The sequence below is a fragment of the Anopheles aquasalis genome, chromosome 3 (genome assembly GCF_943734665.1).
Source record: "Anopheles aquasalis chromosome 3, idAnoAquaMG_Q_19, whole genome shotgun sequence".
NCBI classification, from domain to species: Eukaryota; Metazoa; Arthropoda; class Insecta; order Diptera; family Culicidae; genus Anopheles; species Anopheles aquasalis.
Genome location: NC_064878.1, coordinates 63,998,549 through 64,021,048, shown reverse-complemented (window position 1 = coordinate 64,021,048; position 22,500 = coordinate 63,998,549). Strand labels below are relative to the sequence as shown.

General features: G+C 49.3%; 1 protein-coding gene across 4 annotated transcripts in view; it reads right to left on the bottom strand.

The window, feature by feature from the left end:
* LOC126577889 (uncharacterized) overlaps positions 1 to 22,500 on the bottom strand; it is a 36,383-nt gene that overhangs the window by 2,467 nt on the left and 11,416 nt on the right. For all 4 annotated transcript variants that reach the window (XM_050239912.1, XM_050239913.1, XM_050239914.1 and 1 more), the window contains exons 3-4: positions 159 to 640; positions 1 to 71 (exon numbers count right to left, since the gene is read on the bottom strand). The exon at positions 1 to 71 is cut by the window's left edge and continues 967 nt beyond it. In XM_050239912.1, the coding sequence (XP_050095869.1) occupies positions 1 to 71; positions 159 to 640 (553 nt within the window). The remainder of the gene's footprint in view (positions 72 to 158; positions 641 to 22,500) is intronic.

Genomic DNA, 22,500 nt, shown 5'->3' with positions numbered 1-22,500 from the left:
GATGATGCACCTCCTCGAGCGTCTCCTCTAAATGCACCATCGGAATCGGTGGAATGTGCAACGGCACGCAACTAGAGGGGAAGAGGGCAGAGAGTTGGATTAAATCCCGGAAAATCACAAACCAATGCGCCCACGCCCATCCGTCCGCCCATACTCACATGCTTTTGGAACAGATCCGTTCCTCGGTCTGGATGTGGTTGCCACATTTCCGCTTGGCGATGCAGTACCGTTCCCGCTTCTGGTGGCAGTAGTAATCGCACGGTCCCCACTTGGTGAAGGGTGTGTAGTGGTGCGGATTTAGGCGGCGCTTCCGCTGGCCTCCACCCCAGCCCGGTTTTATCCGTCTCGGGAGCGCCGGGTGTCGGCGATGTTTTATGATCTTCCGATAGCTGCGATCGATGTTGGTGGTACTCAGTTCCGTGGCATCCGGTGATGCCACGGTTCCACTCGGTTCCGGGATGAACAGTGGCGCACCATGATGTCGTTGGTGGTGCTGCTGCTGTTGGTGGTGGTTGTCGGTGGGACCACCATCATAGCTATTTCCTCGTCGGTGGTGGGTCGTCTCCACGGGCCGTATCAGCCAGCTGCTACCGTACGCCGGTGTCGATTGCTGGTGCTGCTGAAGCGGAATACTGTGTGACTGGTGGGGGAATGGGAGGAAACGTGATAGGATTTGGTTAATTAAGCAATCGTATTGAGAAAAGTTTGTTTTTAAAGCGATCCAGTACCACCACGCTTGGATTGTGATTCATCATCTGGTTTTACCACATTGTATCACGATTGTTTGTAATACATGTTGCGTTTGTTGATGAAGTTCGCACAAAAAACAGTATTTCCAAGTAGGTTGCATGTTTGGTTTTCACTTTTCACTATTTCTTGAGAAATAGATTACCTACAGCTAGTAGTTCATAGAGGGGAATTCCATTCTAATTATTCTGTCAGTATTAAGTGCTCTTTCCACAATCTATTTTGTAAATAAACTACCAGCGATAAGGGAATATCCGTTGCAATACACTATCAACGGTTGCTATGTTAGACCCCGAGTGCACCAAAAACCACCAAAAAGTTTTAATTTGACAACGATGACTGCCTTGTTCTTACTGAAATTCCCTTTTCTTACGATCGCTCCTCGTGCACTGAACGTTGTGACTGAAATGTAGAACCGTCCCCCTTACTGTAGAGAGCAAAAGACCTTAAACCAAAACTCGCAAATCACGCGAAAATCACGAATTCCTCATATATTTGCTTTAAAATATTGGGAATTTGCTCATTTCTGGCGGTTCACACACTTATGTGATACGTGACCATCGCCAAAAAACGCTCTCCCCGCTCCCGAAAAAACCGGTTCGCTACAAAATGACAATTGTCGGCACTCGACATACATCTCTCACTCCCTTCTTCACGGCGATCGGTTCCAACGGGCTCGTTTCGCGATCGCACACGCCACGATTGCCGTTGTCGAGCTAAATGGCCACATAGCTGATCAGGATCGTAACATCAAGCTCGGTGCTGGCTGTCGCAACAGCAGCAACAGCAGCAGCAGCAGCATTGTCTGCACACTGGGGACAAAGTGAAGGAAATTGAAATAATAAAAAAAAGAAAAAGTAGGACCCCAAAACAGCCCGCGATCATGCGCAACTGATAATACGTTAAACGAAACTCCACGACTATCCAGCACCGGTGGATGCAGCGCATTCACCGCGGCATCTTCTCTTTCGTTTCCTTTTCGTTTTCGCAATTCCTCATCATCGCCCAACGTCGGTTGTCTTTCTTTCCAATGCTACGGGGTTTGAATGGGTTGTTGCTTCCCTCATTTGCTTCTTCTTTCCTTTTTGCTTTTGCCTTTTCTCACCCCAAACCCGCTCAATGAATGGCCGTCGCCGACGACGTTAAGCAAGATTCATGAATGAAGATAGTTTCCTCCGACCGGCCATCGGCGATCGGTGGATGGCGGTAGAAACACAAACATCCCGGGAGTCAGCAGGTTACCTCACGTGTGTCTGTATGGCAGAGAGGTAAGAGGTGATGGAGTCACGTGTGGTGCATCCAATCCCCGACTCCTGACCCTACCCGACATGTATCAGTTGAAGCTGTCTGTACCGCTCCTCAGTCGGTCGCAGATCGTGCCCAGCATCCCCCCCCCCATTCCGCGCTCCATGACAAGGGTCCGTGACTTGGCGAGCGCTTGGCCAACGCAATGGGTCAGTTCCGCGCAGATTGAGTGAGTATGAGGCATGCAGCATGCGGGAAGCATAAACTTTCAATGTTTATCGAACATTAAACGCTTCTCGCGGTAGTTCGCAGATGTCGGCGTTCACGACGATGGTTCCTCCTTTCAGCTTAGCTCCATCTCGAAAGCCACTATCGCCGCCCGAGGTCTGAGTCCGTGGGAGTGCCTCCGAGGAAGACATACAGTGAGACACGACGGTCGAGTGCCGGTCTTGCGGTGGTTCCATCTGGAAAACGAGTTTCCTACTTAACCGCGCACAAATGGGACCTTGCGCGCATCTTCGACCTGCGTCCGGAAATGGCTTCTTATCGCACAGTACAAGTCCAGTCCAAACAACCTTTCCATCCTAATCCGTCGCCCTCGCGTGGCCTACAGCGAGCGCTCAGGTAGGCAAGCAGCGGGCAACGGTCGCCGCCGTAAACCGAAAGTAGTAACCGGAATCTCAAGAGCATAATTGCGGCATCGGCAATCGACCCATTCTGTGGTAGCTTAAGTCCCAAATGGGAGTTTTAAGCTTAGTAGCGCGTTTGATCTGGCATCTTGTCGACCTTCATGGCGGCAAGGAAGGGTGTGTGCAAACGAGGTGATGAAGACAGTTCCACCGTGCCATAAAAACCTACAATTAAGTCACAATCGCGCGACGATCGAAGGTGGATGAAACGCGCCGGAACAGGCGCTCAAATTGCTCAATAACCGTCGGTTCCTATAGACCCGGACAAGCTCATTCGATTCTGATGCGTTACGATACGACAGCGCCGTCTGCTGGTCTGTGGTTTGCGTATGGCCATCGACCGGTACACTGGACCGCGTAGGAGTGCGTGGTTTGGTCTGCATCGGAGTCTGTGGTCAGTGGGCAGCGGCAGGTGTACTTATGTGTGTGCGCTCAAAGGGGAGTGTAGGTTGAACGTTCGGATTTTTTTGGAAACACCGAAGATTCCCAATTCCACCACGCCAGGCCAAGGATTGTCATGTAAAAGCGGAGCCATCTTGGATTGCGCTGACGATCATGATGATGATGATGGCGATCGCGCGCCTTACTGAGATTGTCATCAAGTTACCATATTAGCGACGCACACTCTCTCTCCATCACTCGTTGAGCAACTGACCGAACACGTCAAAGAGGACGTAGAAGCTGTTAGGAATGTATAGTTTACAACTCTATTAACACCGCCTTACCGGGAGGAATAAACCTATGAGCTCGTTCCTAGTGGATTACACTGGCTTCTCTTTTGATCGCCATTTGATAGTTCTGTTCGCTCGTCATTGACCGCCTTTGTTAGTCAGTTTATGTAGCCAATCAGAGTCCATCATAGTGGACTAATTTACTCATTTTTCATTCTTTTTGTATGGTTTTTAGCGAAGTAGCATAGCAGATGGATTCTTAATGCGATTATCACGTTATTCAATTAATTTAGTTTGAATTAACCGAACAGAGGGTTTGTATTGCCTTCTTTGTAATAACTTATGAACTTATGAAACAAAGCATATCTTTTTATTTCCTAACTATAAGCCATGGACGATGGATCGAGCGCGATAACACGACGATTTCTCAATGTTTTATGATTTGTGTTCATTTTAATTCATACCACATACAATCGATAAACGCATTGATCATCCGACAATACCTTCTACCGAAACATATCATATCTAGATGAAACCTACACAAACACGAACACTGAACTACACAAAAAATATGTTTATCTCTCATCCTCCCCGGCGATGACCGTGACAGCCACGCGGCAGCGATCCATCTAGACGGGTAAACCGCTCCGTTTTGGTGCGTTGATTCCCATGTATCGAAACGCGCGTATCGATATGACATCGTCGATCTCGTCCCGGCCTGGGTGGGTGACATTAGCATAAACTGCTGCCACAGCCGCACCGCAGTCCTCCCGCCCCAAACATGTGCATCGTCGCGCCAAACTAGGAAAATTGTCCGATAATTTACGATCGATGAAACCGATTTCTAGATTTCTGCGTCGTTCGCACAGGGCCACAGCGAGTGAGTCATGAGCAGCGCTCGACAACGCCTTCAGCCTCGGGAGCTGGCGGCCTTTCACGTTTCACGACCAGCGCGCGAGCACCGACCTCGAGCGCCACCCAGCTCGAAAGATCAATCGGTCCAGTTTCCGTCCGTCCGAAGTCGAATAAAATATGCTCAAAGGTCTTATGATGGCTCATTACCCTCTTTTGCACATTACTGACGTCCTGACCCTACGATCCGGACCACCATCACCGCACACGCCGGCATGAGATAAGTTTTAATGGTTCCTGTGGCACTCCAACGCGCGCTACTACAGACTACGCACCGGTGAACTGGCCATGCCCATGTCCGTGGATGTTGTATTACAACTCGTTAAGCTCTGCCACAGCCACAAAATTGCCCGGCGATTGCGCGACCGTCGATCGCAAAACGGCCCTACCGGACTGATCCTCGATGTACGATACATAAATTCCAATCTAATAAAGATCAATAAGTTAACCGTGCGATAACCCTTCATTCGCGGCTTGTTGTCGTGCTTTTTAATGATCCATCCCACTACTACTACCGCTGCTGCTGCTGCTGCTGCTGGCGCTGATCGTGTGGCCACGGTGGCCATACTCGATTAGGATATTATTTATGGAGCATACGGAATCAATCACTCCTCCCGGCGCTAGCGAGCCCCGGCCCTCGTGTGGACCAAACCGAACCCCACAGCATTCGATCATAAATTAGCCATTTCAATGATCGTTCGATCGAGCTAGCGTGTGTCTGGGCGCTCGCGCTCGCGCTCTAGACAGTTTGTTGCAATAACAGTACGCTCGCGCAACCGAGAAGCTGTAGCTGTCTGTCGATCGTGACGTGGCGGCTCCGTCCACATTCCTAGCTCCCTTTGCTAATTAAAATGTCGCCTCGCCGTGAATGCAGCAACGCAAAAGGTTATGATGCATCGGAGTCGCAAATTGGATGCGACATTTGTTCCCTCCCAGGAGCTGCTAGCAGATGATTATGATGATGATGAAAGTGTTGTCGATTCGCCCCCCCCCCCCCCGCTTGGAGTGATAATTATCGTCATTCCCGATAAATGGCCCGCGGCGTGCCCGACGTATCGTAATTGTCACTTGCTATTTGCATAGGATGACAACCGGCACAAAGCCAGCCGACCTGTTATTAGCCTCAGAGAGTGTTACAGCTGTCGTTTGGGTAGATTATGTCGGTTCTGATTAGCATACGGTGGCTGAGGAATGTACTGCGTTCGAGAACAGAATGTTCCTGTGAACGATGACGATCGATCGATCTTACGAACGACGTACTGTTTTCCCGAGAAACTGCAACTTAAACGCAGCCCATCATCTCCTGGTGCCGATTGTAATCAAAAATCCAGCAGCACTCCGTCTGCTGTAACTAGTTCGCAGGAAATAGCTTGGCCTGTGGTCATCACCAGCAACGTCGTGCGATCGTTTAAGGTAATCCACCCCGTAAAAGGGAACAAAATGTGGTCATCACGTTGCCGCAGCTTAAATCGCCTTTTTTCGAAACCGAAATTGCCAATACCGTCCGATCGCGTTCTTTATTACTGTCTGGCGCTCTTCCCCAGATAGAAAAAGGATGGAGGCAGGGCGCCAGGATGGTTAGAAACCCCTGACGAGAATCTGTCGCAACATAGCGCATAAGGGGGGGGGTGGCGCAGTCGGACACCGTATTTCGATTCAATCCCAAAATTTATGATCAACTGATGACTCTTTCAAAGCGGCATGCTTTCGGCCAGCATAAACCATTCCCATCAGTTAGATTGGATGCTTAGTTTCATGTTTTTCGTGGTGCACAGATTCTCACCTTTCCATTAAATGGTCAACTGCTTGCTGTAAGCATGGCTTTGTCTCTGTGTGCATTCATTTAGCAACCTCCAACACGAGAAATTGGGTTTATCCGCTGGGAGAAGCGAAACCGAAGAGGCTTCAATGAATGCACAAGAAAACGGCTTCGCTTCCCACGCAACATCGTGGTAGCTGTTTGTCATTTGGTCTTCCATTTCCGGTGGAATCCGCAACAGTGAGACCCTCGGGGGTCCCCCGGCAGACAGACAGCCAGCGTAAATGGCGCAAACTGCGTGTTTCCCATCTTTGCGACCAAATTGGTCAGAGATGTCCCGTGGTGCATTTGATTAATTTGCTTCCCTGCTCCTCATCCCGGCATCTGAACTCGCCCTCATGCTTGAGCGCTCTAATTAGTCTATGTAAGGGGCAGGCCTGAGCATGGCTACCAACGTACCATTCGCTCGTTTCTCTACGCTGCGTTGTACATCGGAAACATGCTCACTGAGTTCGCTCTGGCAGAGGATGGTGGTCTCTGTGTACCACAGATTAATGATGCGTCCCCATTGAAGGAACCGATCCGTGAACCCCTTCCCCCGGGGCTGTCGTTTTCGGTTGAAAATGTCCCGAAATTAACACCAGTAAGTGACACTTCATTTCTTATTACCACCACCACGTCTGGCCACGTCTGTGAGCGGGATTCAAATGGCGGGGTGTTCCCTTACCATCACCGCGTACAAGGTGTCGGTTCCGGTACAACCTAAGGCGTTGGTTTGAATTCATTCATAAAATTGTGGCCGGTTCCAGGTGCGTGCGTGCGTGCGTGCGTGCGCGCCTCCATGAGTTCGTTCGTGCAAGGTGGGCTAGCGTGTGGGTGAACCACTAAGCACAGCGCAGCATCAGCTCGCAGCGTGTCGATCGCGAGTGTCTTATTCAATCATCGCTGGACCCGGGTTTTTTTCGGAGGTGTAGCTCGCTGTTTGTTTTCTGTTCAACTTCAGCGGAGGTGATGTAAATGATGTGAATCGGTTTTTCGTGTTCAGGAGTTGCTTAACTCACGGTTTACGGTTCCATATCGATTTTTGTGACTTCATTCATTACATTTTAGTACTTTTGCTCATTTATAGCTCTACATTCTCTTCTGTTTTTGTCAGTCTTCTTCGTATTATTGTACTATTTACTGAAAACAACTTCAAGAAGTAGCCGTTGGTTGATTCCTGCTAAGCTTCCGCCTTAAACGCATATCTTGAGCATCTTCTAGCATCTTGTGAGCCTTGTCTTCACGAAAGAATCACCTGGGAGCACCTATACTACGGTCGCACGATCGTGGTTGGACCAGGCCAAGTGTCGCCCACAAGTTTCGTACGATTTTGTTCGTTTTCGACAAACACGCACGCCAACACCGGCACCAGCGGTTCCGTGGCGTGCTGCTAGCCGGTGAGTGATTATAAATCTTCGTTTGACAATCATTAGACTGTATTTACGTTTGGGGCCTGGGCAACCCCCGCTCCTAGCTAGCGGAGGTGGCAGTGTGACCGGCGCGTGTGTATATGTGGCCGCAATCGGCTCTCTTCGGTGCGCTTCGATCCGGGGGCGAATGTTGACGCGTTGAATCCACCACCATCCACACCCGGTATGTGTGCAGAGAGCAACGCGCCCGTAGCCTCTGACTATTTATGCGGCTAAATGATGCGTCGCGTCGTAGGCTCTCTAGGCGGAAATGTATAATTTACGCCTCAACACCGCGACACTAAGCCACGCATGATCGGCTCGCGTACTCTCGATCTTTTCGACTTCGTTGACACTGTTCAGTTAGAAACTGCGACCGCATGCTAGCGCATACTGTGTAAACAAACACACCACCCTCTCTCAATGGAAGATGCTCATTGATCACACTGAACAGAATGAACGGAATCTGCGCGATCGAGCAATTCGGTATAAATGCTCGAGAGCTGAAGAGATGTACGCGCGCGGAGTAATGGAAACAAACACTTTTGCTGAGCTTTTCTGTTTCAACAAACTCCATCTCCATACGGCACAGCCATACTCCTTGGTGACCACAAACCCACCCCAGCCTGTCACGCAGAGACCCTTCGCTGAGCGGACAAACCTCTCAACTGCTGACTTAGTTCGATCTCAACGACATCCAGTCTAGTGCTGTTCGAACCATAACGTTCGGTACGAATAACCGGCCAACCGCATGGTGCACATGGTGACGTGCCCATGCTGGATGATTAATGAACCGCGTTGGTATAAATCATGGCTCCAGCTGGTCTCCTACGAACCGCAAAATGGTCACGCACGCGGTGCACCAGTAGTGTTACACACCGTGACAAATACACACATACAGCATACCTCTTGCTTACCGGTGTAACGGACGAAATGGTTACAACTTTACGCGAGATGACAAACTGGTTAGTGGTCTTTTGGTGCGCGGTGCCTGCTCGCCAGGAGCAGGTTTTTCATCCATTCAAATGGCGCGCGCTACCGGTAGCCGAGGCCGAGTGGTCGCGCTACTTTGAAGACGTCCGCTGGTCTGTGGGGAAAAAAAGGTAGTCTATTACACAGCATGAGCTGCGCTTTTTTATGGCTGCATAGCGAAGAGGCTGATTGAATATTGATGGCCTGAAAATGGTGATGCATTTTCAATCCGGAATCCGCGTCACCTCATCAATGGTGTGATGCCGATCGATCAACTAAGTAAGCAGTGCTCGCTGGTACGATCTATATACTCACAGCGAACACCATGGAGCTGATGGAATGGGAAGATGTAGGTCAATTCTACATTTCTCCGGGACAAGCATTCGTAGAAAGTAACATTAATCGTGTGTTATCAAAAATCACTTCTTCGCATCTTGTGGAGAATTTGTCGATGCTTGCGCCTTAAATAGATCAATCATTGCTTCTGGCTACAGGCCGGTTAAAATTTTCCAAAACGTCAGATCAACTTCGATCGCTAATCCGGAGCATGTTTTACCTCGAGGCTTACCGGTGTTTTGTTCGATTTTTTTCTTCTAAAAGCTTTCTCTTGGGACCACATTTTAAGGTCGATCGTTGCTAGCGAATTCATAGATGATCATAACGGCAATTTCACCACTCCGAAAAGGAACTCGTTTTCGAAACACTGGCCACCACAACAAAGGAAGGCAAACAAGAAGCAAAAACAGTTGTTCCATTTTGAGATTCGTCATTGGCGACCCTCGACGGACACGTGAGGTCTCGCGCCGATCGCTCCACAAAATGTGTTGTTTGCCGAAAGTAAAAGCGAAAAGCGATACTCTGTGACATGTTTTGCGCATCGCAAATGGGGTAAAAATTATGCGTCGCACAGATTCGCTCATAAATCCCCATTCCAAGGGCCTACTATTCGGGCCAAAGCGGAACCCTTTATGATGTGGCCAAGCGTGAAGTGGAATTTTCTCCAACTGGTCAATTTATCATCTGCCTTTCGTTGGCCGCAGCTAACAGCACGATCGTACGCGATCGCGTGAGAAAAAAGGCGGACAGACCTTCGGCCACCGTAAAACCGAAATTCCATTTTGTTCGTAAATTGATCATTTCGAAATCCCTATAATCCCTTACCGAAGGTCACACGGTCCGAAAGTGGTGGTGGTGTTTTAGAAAAACCCTCGAAAAATGCATCCCACCACCACACCCCCACCAGTTCCCAACCGGCTACCGGCCCGCGCGAGTCCGTGACGATCGTGAATTAGTCGGAAATTAGGAGAGCAGATGACAAGCGCCAAGGAAAGGTCAGAAGCAGCATCAGAGCGAGCTAGCGAGCGAATGCGAACGTGCGCGCTCGTGAACAAAGCCAGACACGAGGGAAATTTATGGGAGTCCCCCTTAGAACGGGACTTTGGGGAAAGGTTGGAAAGTGAAAGGAACGGAAAGGCAGCTACTTAGCGCCGGTGCGTGTGCTGGTGTTTGTGTCTTGAGCACCGGCTAAACCGGTTGAAGCACCAACGGAGGGAGGGATGTACACTAAAGCACGCTTCTAATTACCCTTGAACATGACTGCAACATGACAGCTCGATAACGGTGGACGTCGGAGACACGAGGAAGATTCATTAACAGACCAGCCAGTCAAATTCCTCTCAAATCACGGCGTACGTTCAGAAAGGAATTTACATGGTCCGTCTGGCGTACTACAAAATGGCGCAATGAACGCTAGCTAATCCCATTCGAGCAACAACTCATCATGATCCTCCTCACCATTCACTAGTGAGGCGACACCTTGGGATGAGTAAAGCAAAGAAACGTTTTAAATATTTGCGAATCGGATGCGCCAAATGCTGTGTGCAAATATTGCAAAAAAAAACCCAACCCCCACCCGCTCACACACGCGTGAGTCCATAAATAATTGTCTAAATCGCCAAAAAACGCCGACGCCGCCACCGCTAATCTCGCCAAATCTTTTGTGTTTTTAATGTGCAAAAACAGTCAACCGGACCGGGGAGAGAGTAGGTGGTTTACAGTAGCCCCCGGATTACCGGACACGCACAACAGACAGACAGAGAGAGAGAGAGAGAGAGAGAGAGAACCCTAGGACGAAGACGTGCAACGAATTCCGAATGTCCAAACAGAAACCACCCTCACACGATGCTGCACGCTGACACCCCCTTGGGGGGGAGGTTATTCGCAAGATCAAAGCCGCGTGACGTCGTGGCACTCTTGGTGCTGGCGGTGTCAAGAAGTGCCAACCGGCCAGTATTTAGTTGGCGAACGAGAGGGCAGCCAGGGCGTCCTGCTACCACCACCACCTCCATCACTACTACTCGTTCACCGGGGGATGTTGTTTCATTTCACTGGCTAGGGTGCCCCGTGGCTGCTTTTAATGGGAAAATGGTGTTAATTTGGATGCTCTCGTTTTATTGCCACGACACCACCGCCCCGCCCCGCACCGCACCGCACCGCCACCATCCAAGGGGTTGTTCCCTGCACTAAAACCGACTTAACGGATGGCACTACGATTCCGCGACGCGCCGTCACACCGGGACCTCTAATAGGCGATGGACATAAATTTCCGACGCTCCAGAGGAGACACAAGACCCCGGGATTCGCAGAAGGGCACCGGCGAGACGCGTTGCTTCACGCTTCGCAGATCCTAATAATATGTTTTATGCGCCCTGGCTAGTTTGTTGTGCTGACACAACGCTAACAAATGGCGGTGCGGTGCGCCGTTTTTGGCAAACGGAAGGGCCAGAAACCATTTCGTGGAATGTTGACGCCCCGGTTACGGCTTCTGATGTTCCGCGATCCGCGATGAGTTGGTCCTCTGGTCTTTGACCGAACTGTCCGCCTTTTCGGTGCGTCTTGTGATGTGAGAAAAGGGAATATTGAAACATTAACCAAGACCAGACGAGAGTGTGCCCAGTACCAAGGTCGCTTGGTGCGCCTGAAATACCATGTGGCCATCTAATCAATGCGCGGCATGTCTATCCGGTCGACAGCATGGGCATCACGATGAATGGAGTAGTCAGTGGACGATCCGATCATGGTCGATTTTGATCTATAGAGCCCCTCCCCACCCCCCGGGGTGGTGCTTCCCCTTCATATAGAGAGTGGATCCCGCTAATCGAGCTGCGAGGAAGACACTTCGGTATGCTGATCGCACAACCGCGCATCAATCAGCACGAAATCAATCAATCGTCATCGCCGTCGTCGCCGTTGCCGTCGCCGAAACCGGTCGACTTTTCAATCAGTCTCCACTCGTGTCCCCCCATCCCCGCGTCCCCCATCGGACCAATGATTTATGTAAATGTGGTCAGTGTAGCATCCGATTGTGTCCAGTGGCACCGGTGCGGTTCGGTTCGGTTCGATTCGATTCGATTTCGGTGCGCCACCAACCGATTGTATCCAGCTGTCCGCTGCGGTGCGCTTCGTTAGGAGATGCAGGTGCCCGCATTCGACAAGGCCCAAAAGTGGTCATTGGCTCAACATGGCGCCGGACCCGCCGGTGCCGTACACTTTATCCTTCGATCAACATTGCAAATTCGGACGTGGCTCTGTGTGCGCGACTAAAGCTGAATTTATGATGCTGCTGCCAAAGGCGCAATGGCAGCCATGGTGTTTCATTTGATTTTTTTTGCTCCAAAACCATTCAACTCGATGGACGCCCTGATTCGCGCGATGCAATGGCGAAGCACCTTAGCAGAAGCTGCACGAGATCGATGCAGAAAGTTAACGCAACTCGTGCTTCGAGACCGGCTACGTGTAGTGCACGCACTTCTAATCAATCTTTTATGTTTAACATTCCTTTAATGTTCAACATTTCCTGTCCTGCGGGGGCCCGAGACACTGGTCGGCCTCAGTTATAGCTCTGTTGACCCGAGTGGTCAGCGCGCTCAGCACGTTCTGTCTGCGGAGAGTGATTCGGAATCGAGAAGATCAAGATCGAGCAAACGAAGCGATCGCGATCGCAATCTCTCGCCAGCAAACAAGCCAGATCACTTCGCACTCTTCTTTGCTCGGCACTCGATGCTCTGGACGGGCGCACGATGTCACGATCTGGATCTCGACTCGTCCTAATCCTCCCCAACGTAACCTCCACCAGCAAACGTTCCGACGAATGTGCTTTTAATGTGTTTGATCTCTCGTATCGCGCTAGAGATCTGATTCCGCCAAAAGATGTGCAAATGTGGTCACCGGCGAGGAGGTCAGGTCAGGCGCACAAATGTTGGTGCCTGGGGAGGAAATTTGATATCCTTTCCCCTTCCTTCTTTTAGGGTTTTCGGACTATAATGCCTACAAGCCGTTTCCGGTTGGAGCACAAACCGAATGGGGAGTATGCTGCACATTAGGAAACTGGTTTGCTGAACCGGAGAGATGTGGTCTCGAAGTTGTGCGCAGTAAAAAAAAAAGCAGAGAGAAGCGATACAACTGACTGTCGGTCCCGTCGGTGTTTTTTTTTTTGCGGTCACCCGGATCGCAGATCGCCAATCGCATAAACAGCAAACGACGATATTAATGATAATTTTATTCTTATCGCATCCAATCAGATGACCGTATCTCAAAAATGTCACCCAACACGGCAGCTGCTCGTGGACGGGTCTTTTTTGTTTGTTTACGATTTTTTAATGCCGCAAAGGTCTTTGCTGCAGAAGATTAAATATGATTTTTCCCGTTCTTCCCGTTGCTCTCAATAGCTAATGGCAACAAAACATTATGACAAAAGTTTAATATTGTCTGGTTCGATTTAGTTTTGCAGTCATTTAGATCTTCGGCGAGTTTATTGTTCTGGCATCATTTGGAGAAGCCACACTGCGACACATATGACCGTTTTGGCAGCTTGAAATGATCTCTCGTCAGGAGGAATCCATTAATAAGCCATGTGACAAGTACTATCTGCGGAGGTCCATCATAGTTTGTCTGCCGCTGCAGCTCTCCTATTGACTAGATTTCTGATCCTCATTATTCGTAAACGATGATCTGATCGTCACTTTCATTTCACTCCTCTCTCTGAGCATCCGAAATGGATTCCATCCGTTGCCTTGTGGGATCTGTCCAACCGGGATGTAAAACCGATGCAAACATGTTGTCTTCGATAATCGGACAAATCTAACGGCCCTGTTACCGCACCTTCGCACAGCCACAACCACTACTTAACTAGCGCAGGAAAAGGGCCAGTGAAGTAGAATAGAATTTCCTTTCGAAAGAAGAAAATTGGATTCCCTCCGCGCTGTTACCCCGCGCCCGAAGGTGCTACCTACAACGAACGTTCGTCCCTCCATTTTACTAGTGGCTTTGGGGTCCACAACCAATTAACAAACCAAGAAAACGGCCCGCTGGCGAGACATCTGGCCGAGAACCATTTTCAAATCTTCGATCGAGCTCGTGCAGAGCTCCCTGCCTACTGCCTCGCGCCACTAGACAAACCTGCAACGGAACAGATTTATTGATATCTTAATGCTGCCACAACGGGGCATTCGCTTCCTACACTCCTCTTTCTACTAGCCACTACTACCTCTACCGTCTTGGTCCCTCCTTTCTCCACACCCACCGACATCATAATTCATGTGACGCCGCCACCACACACTGCCTGCTACTTCCTGCTCTTGCCATCAAATCTCCACCGGGCGGTCCGGTGTATTAATTGATGGTTTGAAGGGCGTGTTCCCAGTCCTCAGGTCTTACAAAGGGGGACCTGACTGAACCCTTCCCCCAGGCAGGAGAATGGAGCACAGGGAAATCAAATGATACTCTAATAGGTTTATATCCATTCGTTTCCATCGACAAGTCTCCCTTCTCGCCAGCCTAAACCGGGGGAGCACCTAGAGCTACCTTCTAATAGGGCTTTACGACAGTCGTGTTTTATGACGACGATTTGGAGGTCAACGATGATGGAATGTGAAACAGAGTTCCAACCCTTCGGCAGTGACTACCCCATCTCTGCACACTTTCATCGTTTATAGAGATGAGAAGAGATACAGCATAGAACAGATGGAACGGACGCTGGCGGGAACGCGAACTATCAACACCACCGTCATCGATCGAGCGACCCTTCTGAAGGGCGTTGTCTTTGCCGACAAACTCCTCGGCCAGTCCGACTCCGGAGTTGTTGCTCCTTCAGCTGCTGCTGCTGCTGCCGCTGCTGCTGCCGCGTCCTGTCAACAGTTATGATATACGATCATGTTTCGGAGAAACTCGACTCCTCAAGATAGAACCATTTGATCGATCGGTGCGTTGCGGTGCGTGTGTGTGGTCCTTCTTAGCATCCGTCAACAAGGTGCCGGTGCACGGTCCATGCTCGCTATCTTGACCGAGCCGGGCGCTTCTTGGAACCCTTCTCACACTCCGTCACATGCGTCTCCGTCCATGCAGACGATGATGAGGGCGTGATCGCGATGCGATCGTGTATTTATAGTCCGGCCGGCTTCAACAGTACCACCGACGTGTCCGACCAGGGACGGAGCACGTTGCACAAGCGTTTTACTTGCTAGTTCACCGGATCCAGCCAATACACCCGACCAGACGGCCTCGGCTATCGGCTCAATTTCCATAGCATCTGCTGTGCGTACTGCCGCTGCTGCTGCTGCTGCTCTCTGTGCCGCTGATTCAATCCGATTCGCTTCACTCGGTGGGTGGCTTTCGGTTCGATTGTTTAATCGCTTTACCAGTCAACTTTCAGCCGATCCGTCAGCAGGGAGCGCATGTCTTTGGTGACGCTCGGTCAACACTGGCGCCACTCCACTTGGAATACAATGCGTTCCGTTTGCATCGCAAAGTGCCGGCCAGGAAACCGCATTCGGTGTGACGAATTTCGGACTACATGCCGCCACCCCAAAATGCATTTTCACTTTGCAAAGCGAAGCGAGAGAGTTTGCAAGTGCAGGCGGGGCACGATCGTGATCTATCATGCGCGACGCGCGATTCGTTCTGCGCGTGGGACTCACGGTCACGCAGCACGGAAGCAAACAGCACTCCGGACGGCCATTTTGCGGTGATCCACGATCGCGGTGGTCACCCGGACCCGGTGGGTGGGTGGTTGGTTTGATGCAAAAAACACATTTTCCTTCACTTTCGCGCTGTTTGGGAATGATCATGGAATGGAATTAATGCAATAATTCAGCGGAAGATATGGAGGTGGACGGACTCTAGCAGGCGGACGGATACAGGTCGTTCCAGCGGTTGACACCAGGGCGCTGGTCAGCGGCGGAACTGTATCCGGTCCGGTTGGTTGACGATAAATAACAATACGCTAATGGGCGCGAGCATCGAGTTTGTAGTTTGTGGAACAGCTTGACTCAAGATTATTTTTTAGGGATAGAACACTTAAAAAAGGAGCTATTCGACGATACAATCAATATCCTCTTCATAGATTATAAGTTTATCCAGATAGCCCCGTCGAGTTTTCGTTGATTTTCCATTTTTACGATTTTTGGCACTTTTTTTAAATCAAACCGGGTTCGTCGCTTAAACGGGCAAGTCTTTTGATTCGAACCAAGAACGGTTTGACGATTTGTTTGTAGAAAACTATCTACCTATAAATTGTTTTACAAATTCCATTAAAAAATGCTACTTTTCAAGTATATTTGATCGATTTTGGGCACGATTTGTTAATAACTTCATCCAAATTGATGCATTATACGATTCAGTAAGATGAATGGGACGTGGTTATCGTTATCATCGCCTTTTAATCGATGACTACTCTGTTCCCTGCCAGGGTGTCGTAAGCTCTATTGCTTAGCTACCAACCCACTCCAAGTGAGTACCAGCGCCGGTAATTTAACTCCAACCAATATCTGCAACCAGGAATCTCCTCAAATTCCGACACGTCCATCGTGTGTCACCCTCGCACCCCTTCGTTCGTGAGGTTTATGGCCACCAAAAATCGATTAGTATGCGAGCACTTTTCCCCCGTCGAAGCTCATGCTGGGTTGGCCCTCTCTGTCCGGGAGAAAATCCCGGAATATGCAAACACGGCAAATTCCGCGCCAGCCCGTCGACCGAGATTGTGCGCGAAAGGCGTGAATCGAAGGCGGCGCGGATTGCGTTCCAGCTCCAGCTCCACGGCAGCAGCGACAGCGCTTCGTGACTCGAGTGGCAACGGTGAATGGGAAGGGAAGAGAGAGGACGGTGAGGATGTTGTGGTTAACACTCCGGTGCGACAGCAAGCAAGCACTCTCCCGCCCCCTCGGGTGCATTACAGAATATAATGAACTTTCAACGTCAACTGACGCTCTCCAGCTTCAGATCCTCCAGTGTGAGCCGATCGAATCAGGCAGAGAGTCACTATTGCACCAGTCAGATGCCGGTGCACTTTAGGAGTGTAACGCAATGCTTTTACTGCGCCAGAATATGGCGACCGCGAACGATGCCCACTGGGGACTGAGGCTTATTGTTTCCAGCTGTACCTCGCCATTCCAAACAGGTCTAAGATTGGATTCAAATGGACCTAGCTATGGCACGTTGCTATTATTAATCATATTGGGATGGGGTTTTATTTCAAAGACTTTAGTGGATGTGAGGCCTTCCAGAGTGTTGGACCGAAAGAGATGTCTAGTTGCCGCAGGATCTGCAGCCTTTCCTCGCTCTATTCTCGGTTCGTTGGAGAATCTTACCTACTTTTGACAATTGTGTTATAGTGACTGACATCCCTAAAGCCCTTTACTCGAACCTCAAACTACTGATGAAGATTTTTCGGTTTTCAGTTCTTCATCTTAACACCAGACCACGTTTACGAGAGCAGATAACACGAGCGGCCAAGTATTATATCATCAAAGCACAAGCACCGCTATCTGGGAGCTAATAACATTAGTTTTATTTTCTCCTCTCCTGATAGTTGGCCACCTTTCCGTCGTTAGCGGTGCATATTTTACAGAAGGAAAACACCGCAACTTCCCCGGTAGCCGGCCACTTAAGTAGGTTGCGCAACGGGTTCGCATTAATTTATGGAATACTTTAATTTCCCAAAAATTATCTACAGCTTCACACCTGGGCACTCGACCCATGGCCCGTGGCCGGATATAAACTTTCCAAACCGTACTAAATCAACGCACAATGCACGGCCGACCACTGAGTCCGTGACCACGGTTCGTTCGTGCTCGCGCGCGCTTTGTTTTGCACCTTTTTGCACCATAACTCAGCACCTCAATTGCCCTTTCAAGTTAGCCATTTCGGTGAAAGCCATAAAGTAATCACAACGCCCCAATGGATCCCGGGCGGCCCCCAGGTCGGTTAACGGAGAGACAAATTGAGGTCCTGCCTTCCTTCTTCGGTGCCGATCCGCATGGGGAGGAGTACGCACAGGACGGTGCATAACTCTTGCGCTCAGCTCAGCATATTGGTCGATATATTTATTTATCATTATTTATTATCACATATCATTATCATCGATTGAGGATCGCGCTCCAGCGAATGGGTGCAGCGTACCACACCACACCTTGTGTCCCTGTTGTTATTGAGCCAAGGAAAGGGGGGAGTGCGGTTTGAAATATGTTTTCCTTTCTGTTTCGCATTCCTACTGTTAAATTATTTTTTTGCCCTTCAACTGAACCGGAGCGCGGTGGAGTGTTGTCCTGGAATCGCACGGGACAAGAGCAGCGTGAAAAAGAGAACCAAAGAAACGCCATTAATCATTTTCGAGATGCTGCGATCGCGCGATGCCATGAGCAAGCAGTACAGGGCCGCACTTCAGCAATCCCTTCAAGCAGTCCATGAATCGAATATACATGTAAGGCCAATCGATTACCACCGTGTGCGCATACACAACGCACACGCGTGGTTCTGGCGCATAAAAAAAACCGGGAATGATCAAGTGAACTGCTGCGACTCGATGATGATCACGGTGAATTGAGGGCTGACCTACCGCAACATAACTCGCGAATATGTTTCAGAGAGACAAACGGCGCACAAACAGGCCGCTGAGATGTGTAGGCAGAGGAAATGTCGATTCAATCATTTCACTTCGCGATTAAGGTGGGTAATTAAATTAATTTGTAAACGCCCCCAGAAGGGGAAGCAGCAATGCAAAAAGTGAAAAATATATGTTTTTTGAAAAAGATTAAATTATGAAACTACGCCCCGGGGTCGAAGTATTATTAATTGAAATTAATTGAAGAGTTTTGTTTGTTTATTCAGAAATTATGCCCGTGCAGTCGCAGCTCTCCGGATGTTCAATCATTTATACTAATCCCGAGTGGAGAAATTCAAGGATTCAGTATCGAAAGGAGAAACTGATCATATGCTTCGTCAGTGGATCAGTACTATGTGTAACTAAAATCTCCTTTAACTACTCGTATAAACAATCCCACGCTCACACGTGTACGTCTGCTCGAGTTGCAAGTTACTATCCGGCACCTTCATTGGTTACATCAGTTACAGCGCGAACATTACAGATAAACATTACGCCTCCCACAATGTGCCAGCGTGTTTAGTTGTAAAACATTCAAATAAATTACAACATTGTAACGCCAACACCTTCTGCACCACGCACCTTCACCCCAAACCCCACATAAATCACTCGCACTACGTCTGACGACCGCCCGGTAGCATCAAACTCCCTCGGCTTCATGTCAGTAGTTCATGTGCACGCGCAAGAATGCAACCTCGAACCGGCGCATCAACTCTTGATCCATAATTCACTCTCCGCACCCGACAGGGACTGCTAGAGAAAATAAATCTCTAACCACTAGAGGCCACTGGAATGGAAAGAAAAATAAATCTCTAATTGGTGTCCCATTAGAGGGGTGTTTGGTGCTTTGCCCAATTTTGGACGTCCTCGCATGGGCGCATCTTCAGATTTGAATTGGATGGAAAACACCTGTAACGTCGTTTGAAGAGGGCCTTCCATGATTTGATAGTCTGACGTCAGTTTACTATTATTTTAACCACATCTTGCGGAGCTGTTTCACATCCACGTGATAGATTAAATAAGTTTAATTAACATGCACCACAGCCACGCAGCAGTAATGAAGACTCATTAGAGTTTTTTATAGCACCGCTTTTCTAAAATCATTTCCTAAGCCTCATTAGTTTTGCTTAGATGTACAAACTAGTGCTATACCATGTAGTGGTTTCACTCATCAAACTTTCATCCTTCAATGTGAAATAAATTAAATAATGCTGAATCTCCCTTTCATCTTAACCGATCTCAAAATATTATGGGAATCACATTCGCTTGGCCAACAGACGGAAAACACTCACGACTCGGTCTTGTCTAGGTCTTGTGATAGGTGCCAATACTCAATACGTGCCACGAATAAGCAATCCATTGTAAAATCCGTCATAACACAATGGTGCCAGAGCATCACACTTTAGTCTGAACTTCTCCTTCTACAATGCGAATCGCTCGAGATCGCGGTAAACACTCGCTCCATTCCCTGACCATCGGCACGACGTGTCTGGATGGAAGAAACAAGGTAAAGCTCGCTCATCGTAAACGCACTCAAGGGTGCAACAACGTCGGCGTCGTCGTCGTTGTCGATACTTGAAGCAGTTCTCAATCTTGCAAGTCTATTAACCGTCTGACCCCCAGCGCCAGACAAGCCGATGATCTGGTTGCCTTCTGTCCTTTGCCAACAATAATGCCATGCAATGAATCATCATTGGAAGCATCCCCATTCGTGCATTGCTGGGAGGCAGTTCAGAGGTCGCTTCGCTTCATTCAAACAAATTGGATTTCTTTTTTCCTGACTTTCAACTATAAGAAGTGGTTCAGATTGGGAAGATGCAATCATCACTTCTTCAAGGGTTTCATAAAGAAATCGTAAAGAATATGCAGCTCCAGGAATGATATCTCAGTCTGTGGTCATATTGAACATCTGCAATCTATTAAAACTGTACCTAATTATCATCCCGAAACGCTTTAAAATATGTGCAGCAGGATAACCATGTGATAATCCCGCGTAATACGATGGATTACAGTCCGGATCCAACATCCACTGCATTCATTCATCCTCAGTTCATCACTTCTGTTGCTCATTACCACCACCACAGCATGCAGCATCGTGGGCACCGCCAGACACAGGAAGAAATACCGGTTCGACTGCACATAATCCCCCACTAATTCCAGCTGCATCGTGTTGTGACACTCCGGCTGACAGTCAACATGAATACTATTCCCCGCTCCCCGATGACAAACGAACCAAACCGTCGAAATGTTGTCCTGGGGGGAAAACCACCACGGAAAAATGGAGTGGGGTGCCTTCTGATGTCACTTGGCCCCTTGGTGGGGTGGCCCAAACATCCCTGCATCCCTCGGAAGGCCACCGCATACGCACCGCATGGGAAAAGCAGTAAACAAACGTTCCGAAAGTGACATTAATGCCGATCGTGAAGCGTGGCACGGTCGGCGATGCCCCCAGCTGGGCATTTTCGGGAGGAAGTGAAAAGCCGCAGCCGAAAGCACTACCACCGCACTTGGTCATCGCTGACGTGTCGTGCCAGTGACTGATGGCACTTCCTGCATGCCTCCCGGGCGGCTATTGACCACCGAATGGCGGGGCAAGTACATGGCAGGCCATGGAAGGTTAAATGTAGCATATCATGTTACGACGACGACACGCTCCCGAAAACAACGAGGGAGCCAACTCTGCGCACATTGTTGTCTCCAGATGCTCGGGCTGTGAGTTATGGACTGCACATGGCCAGCGGCTTTCCCCTGGCGCTGGGTGTGCACTGGAGGAAGGTTGAAGGTGCTCTGCATAAAGTCACGGTCGTTATCTACTGGGTTTTTTTTTCTTTCCGTTCCGTTGTAACAATAACGACATCAGGAACAGTGAAAGTGTGCACGGTTACGTGTGCTGTTCGTCATTAAGCTCCAAAATCATTTGCCTCAAAAAACATAAAATAGTTTTTTTTCCGGTGGCTAAAACTCGACGAACAACCAAAAGTTAATGCTCGCTCCGAACAATTCTCTCCATTGACGATCGTCGTCGATGACGTAGCTCGAGAGTTCAATGAACCTTCCTAGGCCCCATCTGATTGGTCACACAGTACACCGCCGATTCTTGTAATGAGTCTCACGGTTCGCGATCGTCGCTGCACATTACAGCGCGATCCCGGTCGCCGCCAGAATGGAAGGCTTTATTCAAATCAACCGAACCGTTACCAGCCCGCGAACCAAAACCATTGAACCAGTTAATTTGTGTAACCACCCGCTCTTCGGTCCCCGTTCGGGCCGGGCACAGATTTGCCAGCCCATTGCGGAGGAAGAAAGGGAATAATTAAAAAGTTCATCTGTGCATCACGTGCTTCAGCGATGACCGCACGATAATGATGCTTGCGAACCGAACAAGAGTGCGATCCACGATCGAATGCATCCACGATCTGGGAATGCAAACGTGTGACAATTAATTCCCTCGAGTCACGAAACATTTAGTGGGAAATCAAATGGGAACCCAAGAAAGGAGGCAGCAAAAGTGAGATTTATCTGGCGCGGGTTTGCGGTCGCGCGAAAAAGCTTGTGTTTAACACGAAGGACAAGAATCCGGCGGTGGCGTGTGGCATTCTGCCACGAGGATCCCATCCAGGCTGTCCTCGGTGGAAAGCGTGAGAAAGGCAAAGAACGCTTCGATTCGTGACAAGCGGCCATAAAATAAAATGGCAAACGGCCGCGCACCGCGCTTTTGTGATGGCTGGCAGCAAATGGACATAATCGAATGCATGATATACTTCCTTCTTGATCGATTCCGTGCATAACCGACGCAGTTGGCGTGTATGCACAGCCTGCTCTTGATTCCGGGATTCCTGGCGCTCGAGCGCTTAGATTAACCTCATTTTTTATGATCGTCTCGAAGTAAGCAGAGTAAACAAGCAGCGAGCATTATCTCTTCCGTAACAGCTTCCGTAGAATCAACCAAACCACTGTCTCGGCCGCTGCCTTGTCTAATCCAAAATGCAACATATTGGGCAAGGCCCCCACAGACTCCCAGATGATGTTTACTCGGGTGTGCCTCGGGTGTGTTATCTGACGGGTTACTACCTTCAGCGCAGTTCACACCCCGTACCGATCTAAGTGCACATAGAACGGT